At 34.4% G+C, this 12818-nt stretch overlaps 1 protein-coding gene across 1 annotated transcript in view; it reads right to left on the reverse strand.

Moving 5' to 3' along the window:
* Positions 1 to 2220: 2220 nt before the first annotated feature.
* SLC12A2 (solute carrier family 12 member 2) overlaps positions 2221 to 12818 on the reverse strand; it is a 92854-nt gene continuing 82256 nt past the window's right edge. Inside the window, 5 exon segments of the mRNA XM_006081069.3 lie at positions 2221 to 5101; positions 6908 to 6975; positions 7284 to 7419; positions 9669 to 9755; positions 11363 to 11474. Coding sequence (XP_006081131.1) covers positions 4966 to 5101; positions 6908 to 6975; positions 7284 to 7419; positions 9669 to 9755; positions 11363 to 11474 — 539 coding nt within the window. The 3' untranslated portion in view covers positions 2221 to 4965.

The raw sequence follows: 12818 nt of genomic DNA on the forward strand, positions 1-12818 counted from the left end.
TTAATAGCCTATCTGAAATGCATATCACACATGTAACACAGAGCTATGACCATTGCCTTCGAATTATATTAAGAGCATTGAGACTTAGATCTTTAGGTATTTTAGTAGTCATATATATATCAAATTGACTAAGACATTTTATGTATGTGAACTAGATAAACTAAACAGTATTTTCTGATGAGTATATCCTAGGACTTGAGCCATATTCAGATAGTTAAACATTAAACTACCAACTATTTGCTCAAACCCTACAAATATCTTCTTACTAGATAAAGACAGAAGTGTATCAAATGCACTTATCTTTCTTCCTAATGAATGAACAAAAAAACCTGCTAGATCAAGGATGAATTACATTCCTGTTTTAGGAATTACATTCCTGATATTAGGAAATGCTATATTCGTAGTTGCCTTAGAAGTCTCTTAACTCCCCAAAGCAGTGAATAAACTAGCCTGAATAGTAACTTATTGAGAATAAGCAAGAAGCAAAGATCATACAATGGACGATCTATATTTTCTTAACTGTATAAAAATTTGGAAATTACCAATCTAGCAAATCTAGCACAACCCTCTTAAGTTATGGATTCGTCAGCAGTACATGCATAATAGAAATATTCCTGGAGATGAAAGACCTGGGCTCTAGGCAAACATCCTTCCTTGATTTACCACCTGATCTGGGAAACTCCCTACATTGCTCCAAGATGCTTTTTCAAGAGTAAAAAAGGGATTGATTGCTGACCTGTGTATATAGCACACCTACTGTAATGTTCAAATGAGAGTGAAAATGCTTTTAAAACTATAAAATCAGCTTAGCCAAACAAATATCTTAGGAAGAAAAGAACTAGATTATATTCAGGGAACTATGAACCCATTTAATCTTCAGTTTCCTCATTTATATAGGGTGTCCCAAAATTCACGCAAGATTTGAATTTTGCGTGAGCATTAACAACAAAAATAAATAAAAGCCTAATTTTTACTTGGTTTATTGAATCAGATTCTAATATCTGTTGCCCTTTGATTTCAATCCCTTCAATTTGATAAGCATTACCAAGTACCAATTATGGCCCAGGAGCAGGGACAATGAAGACCAATGAAGACCACGGCTTTGTGTATATGCCAGCAAAGCCGTCGAGGCCATTTACCCGATGTGCTATTCCTACATAACCCTATATTGTATACTTTATGAATCAACAAAAAATTTACAATTTTTAATTATAAACCTGTGTTTTCTATCAAAATTACTTATTGCGTGAATTTTGGGACACCCTATAAATGCATGATTTGGCCCAAAGATAAATAAAGCAGAATTTAAAAAACTAAATCATTTTTTTAAAAATCAAAATGAGCTGCATCTTATATGGCTCAATCACACTATCAGTATCAATAGTGATTATTCCAAAGGCTTAGGAATAGTGAAGAATTTCAGACAACTTTCTCAAGGCATGAATATTAAGATAAAAGCCATTTTAAAAACTTAGGAGTCAATAATCTATATCTAATCTAATAATAGACAAACATGGTAATTGACTGTACCTTCGCTACACCTCCAATAGGCTAATCAGCGAGATATGCAAATTAACTATCAACAAAGATGGCGGTTAATTTGCATACGTAGGCGCAAAGCAGCCGAGCGAAGACTGAAGGTGGCTCTGGCCAGAGCAGCGAAGGCTTGAAGGCAGCTCCGGCCGGAGCAAAGGTCTGGGTCCCGGAGGAAAACCGGTGCCAGCAGCCAGGGGAAGGGAAGGCCTATTGCATGAATCTTTTCGTGCAAGAGGCCTCTAGTATATATATAAAAGTCTAAGCGACTGGCCGGTAACTATGATATGCAATGACCAGGGGGCAGATGCTCAATACAGGAGCTGCCAAGCGACAGCAACCTTGCAGAGTGCCCTCTCGCACTCCAGGACCCCTCGAGGGATATCGGACTGCCAGATTCAGCCCGATCCCCGCAGGCCAGGCTGAGGGACCCCACCTGCCAGAGGGGCCCCGCTCATTCCACAGACACCCTTCGAGCCCCTGCGCTGCCCCAGGTGCGGCCTGCTGGGGAGAAACCGTGGGAGGTTGGCTCCATGGCATGTCCTGCCGTCTTGCCCAGTCCTGACTGCCAGCCACCTCCTAATTACTAATTAATTTACTTTCAGTGTGCACAGGGCCTCTAGTAGTTATATAAATGAGGTTAAGTTAAAGCTGACATAGACTTACAAAACAGATAAAATATGAGTAGACATTATATAGTTTTAATGAATCCACTTCCTTTATTGCAGTAACCTCTGTACAAAGCAGCAACTGCAATACTCAATGTTAAAACATTAGAAAAGCATGTGTGACAGTTATCATACAACATTATCAAAATATTACATTTTCAAACTTAGTAAACATCCACCAGAGCGCAAATCTTTAAATTATTTCCATAGTCTTTAAAAATACGTAATATCAGAAAGTATATAAAAAGAATGTAAAAGAAAACCTAAAATACAAATGAAGTAATGTAACAAATAAATATCTGATTTAATTAACCATTAATTATCAGCGTAACACCACCATTCTCTCTAAACCCATTGAATTTTTACCTCTAGGAATAATGAATGCTCAAATGCCATTGCATAATTATTTGTTTCCAAGTTACCACGAATGATTAGAACTAAAAAAAAAAAAAAAAAAAATGGCATTAAAATAATCAAATTCAGTATAAATAAAAGACTAGAATAGCTTTGACACTAGCTAGCATCTCTAAGAATTAATTATTGAATTTTATTAGAGCACTATATTAACCTTAAAAATTTTGACCTGGTGTCTAGTGTTAAGTAAAAGTAATGCACATTTTTAAAAAGTGAAAAGCTTCTTACATTATTTCACAGACAATATTACCCTCCCCCCATTATGCATATTTAGATATATTTTATGTACTTTATACACAATGTATGATGCATGACGTTTGGTTCCTGCAGTACAAATCACAATGATGTTTTTCTGAATGGGAAAAACTTGAAGAAAAAAAAAAAGTAAGTGTACCTGTGCACATTTCAAGATAGCAGCACTTATTTCATGCCCTATTATCCATTTTAAAAATTCAAACATAAATAGTTTATTGACTAATCTGACATTTCTACCATCCTTACCCCCAAACACTACAAAACCTGCATAAATGCAACAATGTTGTGCGTTATAACAGAGGAAAAAATATTTTGGAAAAAACCAATTATTTCATTTTCTTAACATTCTGAATTCAAAATTATTATCAGATCTTCATTTTTATATTAACTTAGTTCATACTTATGCAGCAAAAACACTGAACTGTTAACAGTAATTTTATACTTTCTATCAAGATTTATTAAAACCTGCATAAATTCTTCACCATTGAAACTTATACCAATGAACCCACTAAACAGTACTTTAGATGAAATGTTCCCCATTTTCTATCTGAATGATAACTGTGTGAATTACATGCCCTTCAAATAATCACCTTTGTTCTTCAGGAAACCTGTCTCTTTCAATCTAATTTTGAACTTACGTTTACTAAAACAAAACCCATTTTAATCTAATGAATCTTGATCATTTAAAATGCAAAAAACAACATAAATGTCATTATATATACATATGCATCTGTGTATGTGTATATATATGCACACACACATACATATATGTAGATATAGATCCCTTGAAATGTTTTTAGGAAATCCTTCCTTGAATAAAAACTGAAAAACTTTACATTAATAATTGTATATAAAGCTTTTAATAACAGTACATACGCACTGTCATATTTGTACTAGTAGACTATGATGTCAAAACAGACATTTCAAAAGCACAATCTGGCAGTTTTTCTTAACACAAAAGTTTTAAAGTATTAAGAATGGATTAAATTTAAATGTTCAGAATAATCTGTTCAAACCTGAGTATATTAATTAAGACTAAGTGTACTTGACATTTGAATGAATTAAGCCTAAAAACATTTCACTAAGAAACCAGTGGTCCATTTAACCATTTGATGAAACATTATTTTAATGACTTGTAAAGGATGGTATAGTGAAATTCCATGTAGTGTTTGAAATATTCTATGAAATGGCAATGATTTTCCTCCAGAAAAATTATTTAGCATTTCTTAAAAGTCCCTCAGATTTAAAGAAAACTCTAAATTAGGACAAATCTCTTTTAATAAATACAAATGATTGAGAATTTCTGTCAAAAGAATAACTATATATTGTCTAAAGAATGACTGTAATTTTTCAGCAGTATATAGAAGTACTAGATAAATCTCCAACCTTCCCTAACGTTTTAGTAATATTGAATGAAGATACAAATAAGAACCACTTAGATGTTAAAAAAAAAAAAAAGGTTTATTGGGCCTTTTCCCCCTAGGTCTACAAATTTACATACTCATACAGTCTAAACTTGGGGTCACTTTTTGGTTCCCATATTTCCCCCCCATTAACTTGCCCTAACTCTCACCTTTAATGTCTAACATAAAACTACAAAAATAATAGACAACATACAGTACTCAACACTAACTGGTCAATGGAAGAAAAGCAGTGTCCATTTTAAGGTAGAAGAGACTAGAAATAAAAGTAATAGCTGAAGGCAAAGTTTGACATTCTATAAATTTATAAAAGAGGATATATGGATGAAATTTGGTTATTTTCAGAAGGCACCTCGAGGCTAAAGGCTTTTTGTATTTCTTTCATCAATCAGAAAATAACATACTTTTATTGCTATTCAAGTAGCAAAGGAAAACTACTTCATGAGCTTTAGTCCAACAACAAGGAATCATTAAAATTGAGATACATTAATGACTAAAACTGAAGTCTCCATATACATGTCAATGGAACAACTTCCCTGTGTGCTTTCAAATTAATGAAATAGTGAAAGAAAAGTCACAGTTCGCCATTGTGATGTTAACGTGTCATTGAAGATTTCAGTTACTTCACTAGGCAATGCAGTAATGTCTGAAGGGCTGTCCACTGTGTAGAAAGTTTAAGAATAGAATGTAAGGACACTCTGATGATTCCCACGAACTAGGAGAATTGGTGGCAGGTCCTCAGACAAAGCTTCTAACCACGCCATGTAGAGAGCACTGGATACAGCACCTTTTCGTGCAACTGGGAGACTCCTGGTATCAAAAGAAGAAAGGAAATTCAGCAGTGCATTTAAGTTGAGAAGAATAAAATGTAATAAAAATTAGATTATGTCAAAATATAGTAACTAAAAGTTACTATAGTTACAGCATATTATTAAGTGTGGGGAAATCCTGCATATAGTATAGCAACTACTATACTACCATAACACTACTCCTATTTGTTTCAAGTTCTAACAAAATATGTTTAAAAATTTCTTCCCACGATTAGCATAACCCATTTGGTATCTAACATTAAGCCCTAAATTTCCCTTTCTTCAGTAAGTATAGAATTCTTTTAAGAGAAAATGATGTTTCCATCTGAATGTAAAAGTGGAAACTAAAATAGATAAATAAGATTCAAACATAATTATTTCTAGATATTCATTTTTATCTTCTTGTCTCTCTGTGCTTTCATTTCTATTTGTCGACAGTAGTAGTAGTGGCCAATTGCTCTATAGTGTTTCTAGATTCTATGTTTTACCATCTTCCATTACAGATATATGATTACTGGCAAAACTTAAAAATTTCTGATGTAATAATAACTGTTTATTGTTAATCAGAAGCACAATCCTTTGGTGTTAACTTTATTCAATCATTTGCCATGTTTTTGAAGGCCTGAGCTTTTCTCACCCATTTAAGAACCCAGGTTACAGGACTGAGGGAATTTGGGTTCAAGTTAATATCTAGCTAACCTGGTTCAGTGGAATGAAAGCCAGAGTTAGCTATATTCACTGCCAGGACAATGTGTCTATATGTAAAGTCTTGTGTGTGGGAACTTGGGGCAGGATTCAGACATAAAACCATTTAAAAAATTTAAACCTCCAAGCAACTTTATTACAGTCAAACCTCATTTTTCAAAGTCTCCCATCTTAAACAATTTGGTTCTCGACCAAGTTGTTCACAGAAAAAATGTCTCAGTGGTAGAACCAAACTTCAGTTTTTGACCGACAACCCTTTCTGCTGATACCTCAGCAAGACAAAAAGCGTCTCAAGGTAACAAAGGAGAGGATGCTTATGTTGCTGGTGAAATCAATTAGCACACTTTTAAAACATAAAGAGGCCATCAAGAGTTGCTAATGTTGCTAAGGTTGTGAAAGAAGCAATGATCACAGGTAATTGAAGAGGTAGAAAAACTGTTGTTGATTTGGATAAAGGAAAAGCAGTGAGCTAGTGACTGCATTTTGGAGGCAGTGATACATGAACAAGCAAAGATACAGCGTTTTGACCTGAAAGACATCTCTGTAACAAGTGCTGAAGGTGATTGATTCCTTTAAGGCTAGTAGGGGGCTTGTTCGATAAATTTAAGAAAATAAGTTTATAGACTAAACAGTACAATAGACATGCATTGTATTTGGGGGTCTGGAATGGATTAATTTAATTTACATTATTTCTAATGGGGAAAAATGATTCTGTTTGCGAACAAATCGCTTCTGGTACTGCCTTCTGTAATGAATTAAGTTTGAGAACTAAGGTGCCTGGGGTCCAAATTTGAATTTCAGGCCATCATACCCCATATGGTTGATGGCAAAGTTAAACACAGTTAAAAGGTGGGAAAATTGCAAAATATACAATAATAAAAAATTACTTAGATTCATATAAGCTTAAGATTTTTCTTTCCTCCTACTTAATTTCTTCCCATATGCTTAGAACAAAGTGTATTTTAAAAAGTTTGTTTTTCCTCCTTACAACTACTAGGTCATTATGAATGTTAGATAGATATGTACTTGTATAGAAATTAACCCTAATTGCATTATCATAAAAATTAATACCTAAGAAAATCTTAGTGCAGGTATTACTTACATGACAATGACACTAGCTGTGCTTGAATGTTCCTTTAATAATTCATTTAACCTAATCTGCCGGTATGTCTGAAATGAAACAAGACAAAGTCATTCCTGGACCATTTGAAAATTGGAATCTATCATGGTTCATAAAACTATAAGTAGAAAAAAGAAAAAAAAGAAACCAAAATCAATTTTGGTAAATAATCAGTTCCATAATTTTAAAAAATCATTCTTTACAATGACCACATATAAATCCAACTTAAAGTAGATTTAATTTATACAACTGGGTCCTTCTGTAACAAACTGCAGTTCTTGATACTTTTATGTCTTAGTATTTTTTTAAAAATCACATGGAAGGTTAATGAAAAGTAAGCAGGAAAAAAAAAGAATACCTTGGTCTTATAAAGTTCAAGTTCATTATCTGTTATTCGCCATGGTTCATCTTCTTTCATTTTATCTGCAATATCTTGTTCTTTATCATCTTCATGAAGTCTGTATGGCTCAATCATTTCATCAAAAGCTATAATACTTAAAAACAATAGAAAGAATACTGATAACCTTATTTTGAATTACTTAACAGTATGATCTTGAAACACAAAATTATAACTTAAGCAGTTATTGTTTTCCATCTATTGTGCTCCCCTCTATATCCTTAACTACTCTGATCTCTCTCATCTATCCCTGCTCCTATGTCTAACTCCCCACCCCAATCGAAGTAAATTTTCACCACAGTGCCAGAATGATCCCTTTGAGCAGTAAGTCAAATTGTGTTATTCCTTTACTTAAAACACTCAAAGGCTTTCCCTTTCCTAGTTCAAATACCACTAAAGAAAAGTAGTATTAGAAAAGGTACTAGAACATTTTGAAGGGAGGGAAGGGCAGATACTACACATTTAAGTAGATGGAGAATTAATCTCTAGATCCAGAAATACTTAATAGGACAAAAGATAATTAAAAGAACATGAACAGCATTCTAATCCTCTATGAATGTGAAAAACATTTTTCAGTTTTGCAATATTGTGATTTATAAGATATTTGGTCTTCATCTACAGTTCCTGGCTCACAGCTCCCCCAAACCCTTGGAATTTCCCAAGTGTTGAGAGTTATAAAGGTTTTTTTTAAAATTAATGAGATGAAGTTTGGACCCAACCCCAAGGGTGGGGCTGGTTGCCAGTTGAACCCACCTTGTGACTAGAGGTTTGGATCTTTCAGCCGTCTCCCCCTACAAACCTCCAATGTCCCACAAAAAGGAAAGGGCTGGAGATTGAGTATAATTGCCAATGACTAATGACTTAGTCAATCATAACTAATTTTAAACTAATTATGGAATTGATTTTTATTATACCAAAAGTTCAATCATGACTAAGTAATGAAGCTTCAGAAAAACTGGGAGGACAGCTCCTTGGTCCTTTTCCCTCTTTGTTAGAGACCAGAATGCTTCCAGGTGCCACCTTGCTGAGCCCCAAGCTCCACAAGGCCAGAAGCTCCTTTGTTGGGGACCTCACTCAATGTATCCCTTCATCTGATTGTTAATTTGTATCCTTTGTAATAAATTAGTAATCTAATGAGTAAATGGGTTTTCTTGAGTTCTGTGAGCCATTCTAGCAAACTGAAATTGGAGAGGGAAGTCATGTGAACCTCTGATTTATAGCTAGTCTGTCAGAAGTATAGGTAACAACCTGTGCTTGTGGCTGGAATCTAAAGTGGAGGGCAGCCCAGCTGGTGTGGCTCAGTGGTTGAGTTTTGACCTATGAACTAAAAATCGTGGTTCAATTCCTGGTCAGGGCATATGCCCCGGGGTTACAGGCTCAATCCCCAGTGTGGGGCGTGCAGGAGGTAGCTGATCAATGATTCTCTCTCATCATTGATGTTTCTCTCTCTCTCTCTCCCTCTCCCTTCTTTTCTGAAATTAATAAAAACATATTTTAAAAATAAAAAAATTAAGTGGAGGGCAGTTCTTGTGAGGCTGAGCCCTTTACCTGTGTAATTTCATTCTATCTTTGGGTAGATGGTGTCCTAATTGAGTTGAATTCTCGATACTCTGCTTCTGTCTGAGAATTGGTTGGTGTGGGAAGCCTCCACACATACATTGGAATTGAGTCCTTGAACACCCTTTTCAAGTATGTCTCATACAAAGCTCCTGGTTTTTATTGTTTTATAACAGGAAACAAATCTCTCCCTGATTACAACCTTACACAGTATAATCTTACTATTTTTTTTTAATTTAAAGTGGATTCTTTACACCAACTTCATCATTTATTCAACGTTTATCTGAGAATTATTAAAGTTCTGTCCAGTAATATACATATGATAACAACCATAATATTACCATTTTCAGATACACTATTCCACAAATCTTTTAATTCTTGAGAACTGTAAATGCAACTATTATAGGCAAATTCTTAGACATTTCTATTTTAGTAATAAAACAGTGTGAATAATTTCTATGTGGAGTAGGGACTGAGTGGTCATAATGAACGTGGGCATAAACAATGGAAATTTAAAGAACCATGTGGAATTTCTGTGGTATTAATGATTTTCAGAAATTTCTTATAAAGCGGTAATTGAATTCTCTGAAAATGGAAGGCCTTTAGACTTACTTTGAAATCTGCTATAAGCATGCCAACTCTCAGTGCTAAATTTAAAAAGTTATATAACTAACAGCAGGCCAAAAGGCCATATATTAGTTTAAGTTGAATAATCTGTTACTCGAGTGTGTGAGTAGGTTATCCAAAAGTATCAGAAATTTGTACAAAGTAATTTATTCAATAACTTACTTTTCTTTCTTTGGTTTAGTATTAATATCTCCTAGGACCATTATATCAGAGAAGTCTATCCGAAACTTGCTAAGCAAAGTAGCCATCCTAAAACAAAAATAAATAGCACTTAGACACATGAAGGCTGATATTTCTATTCTATTTAGAGCTGAATCTATGTATCTGAAAAGCATGATTTATATATCACATACAAAACAAACCCATATGAATTAATTTCCATTGTACATTAACAAAGTAGATGTAAAAAATTCCTTGAGAAGAGACTTCTGTTATTTTACATTTTCTGAATCTCATCTAGTAATGGACAGTGAAAGACATTAATAATTAAATTTGAATACAACTAGTATTTTAAATTTAATTTTAGTGGAATTATATTAAGTATAAGGATTTCAATAAAAACTAGTTATTTGTTTAATTATTTCTGGATTATTCTTCCATCCATGTTGAATGCATATCCCAAAAGGTCCAAATATGACCTTTTGGACCAAACTGAAGTTATAACTGAGAGTAGGTTAAGTTCACAGTATTTGGGAGGGGGAGGGGATTGAACTTGGACAGGCATGGGATAGGAACTCCAACAGCCTCTGGCTTTTCAGTAAATACCTTTTTGGAGGCAGAGTTGGCAATGAAGCCTTGGTGGCAACAATAGAAAAAGTTGAAACATAAAAACATACAAACAGGAAAAGCAATGAACAAAACAGGATTTTATTCTTAATAAAATGAGTTTTCTAAATTAATATACTAGAAAACAGATGAGAAACAGGTTTAACTTTTTGGTTATTTCTAATACTGCTTGCATAATTCACTATTTGAAATGAATAAACACCTAATTGAATTCTGGCATAAAATAAATATAACAGAAGCCCAGAATGTGATGAGTGGTATCAAGTATATTGTGATTCAGGAAGGAAATGTAACAACTAGTGGGGGACAAGGGAGAAAATTAGGGAAGGTGTAATGAAGAAGGTGGCAACTGTCCTGAACATTAAAGGATGGAGTATTTTAACCGAGAAGTATAAAGCTATTAATAGTAGAGAGATGAGAGTAAGCAAAGGAGTGAAAGTCTGAAACCATCTGCATTTTTAAGGCAGGTACAGAAATGTAAACTGAAGTATAAGGCAATTGGGGGACCAAGAGATAACAATAGGGAATAGGAGGGTAGATTGTAAGGACTTCGATTGCCACATTTAGCATAGACCTTCTCTGTTATGTTACAGAGGAAACGTTATGAAGTATTTTGGGCAGAGGAATCATGAGATCAAGCTCTGCTTTCCAAACCTGAAATTGGGAGCAATGTGCAAAATATATGCAAACAGGTCAGAGACACCACAGGCACTTAGAGAAGCACTGAACCCAGAACCAGAACTGTGACAACACAGACAGGGAGTAGATGACAATGGCTGCACACTCTCCCCCGATTTAAAAAAAAGAGCTGCTTAACACTTTAATGCCATAAATATTAATACTTTCTAAAATGTCAATATATTAAAAAATATTACATATCAGTAAAACAATCTACAACTTAAACATAAAGACTAACTTAAAATTAAAGATGGTTTATTTGAGAATTTTCAGCTTCAGCATAGAATAGAGTAACTGACATCTTATGGACTGCCTATGGATTATTCTATCAAATCTATATAGTAATAATAAAGTATTACAGATAAAAGTCCTTCAATTTAAAGTAGACTTACGCTCTCCGGTCATGGTCTATTCTGTTTATTTTTCCACCAATGAATACTCTGATCTTACAATCTTTCCACTTTTTCTTGGTAGTCAGAAGGTAAGGTATCAATAAGGTCAAACCTGAATCATAAAAATAAATCATATACTAAGTGCTAATTTCTTAAATAAAAACTTTTAATTCAATTTAGTCTCTAAAAACATGTTTACAACAACTCTGTAAAACTAAATTTTTCTTTCTGCCCTTCCTTGATTCAGTCATAAAGCCGTAAGGCAGGACTGAACTAGGAGGGAGACCCAGTGGAGTCGGCCCATGTGAGGAAGTCAGTGAAAGGGGATTGTGGCCTGGCAGAGGGAGGAAGGAGAATATTTGCTGAAGCTAATGGGAACACCATTTCTCACTAAAATGAGAAACATAGAGGGAGAAGCTGGATTGAACCCTGCAGTGTTGGGCTGGAATTAGTTTTCAGCCTGTAAATATACATACAGACACTTCTATGTGTATTTCATAGATCTGTCCACTGAGAGGGCTTGGGAGCAATGACACCCTAATACCAACGAGCACATCTAATGCCCCGTTTTTGGTTCCTCAATACCACTCTCCACTAAAAGTAATCAGGGCTTCTTAGATAAAGGGTGGTTCAACGGATGCTATAGGGAAGTACAAAACTGAGCCTGGAACAACTTACTGTATTAGAAAACAAAGAGTCGTTGGGACATGCCACATGGACATAGCAGTCAGACTAAACAGGAAATCTGAGACAATTTGAATATCAAAACAAATAATGAGAATGACAAATCATATCCCAGTGAATAAAATAGGAATCCATGGGAAGAAATAATAGGACTGGAAAATTATCATCTGGCAACCACAAACAAACCATAACAACAATAAATTCAGGCAGAAATATCAATGGATGCTAAAGATGGTGGTAACAGTTGCAGTAACAATGGTCTATTTACATAGTCTCAAAGTAACTCCTCATCCCCCAAATGCCTGTAATTATAAAAGGGGAGAACAGTAACTCTTCAGTGTATAACCCTGGTGAAAACCACCTTACTCCATAGTCAAAGCTAACTTCACCAGTGATGAGACAAAGCAACATCATGTGCCACCTGATGATACAGACAGAAGAGCATAGCATCACTTGTGATATTTTTGCTAAAAATATATAACTTGAAAATAATTATGGTGAAACATCAAATAGCACTCCAAATTAAGTGACATTCTATAAAATATTTGGTCTATAATATTTTTTTAAATATTAAGGTCATGAAGCTCAAGGAAAGACCTAGCAACTCCCAAATTAAAGGACAATGAAGAGAGATGACAACTAAGTGCAACACCTGATTCCGAAATTAATCCTGTTGCTTTTGGGAATGTTGGCTAAACTGGAATGTGGTCTATGAGTAAGGAATACATGCCAATTTTTAGTACTATTCCCACAACTTCAGTAAATTTAAAAC

Source organism: Myotis lucifugus, unplaced genomic scaffold (assembly GCF_000147115.1).
Source record: "Myotis lucifugus unplaced genomic scaffold, Myoluc2.0 scaffold_0, whole genome shotgun sequence".
NCBI classification, from domain to species: Eukaryota; Metazoa; Chordata; class Mammalia; order Chiroptera; family Vespertilionidae; genus Myotis; species Myotis lucifugus.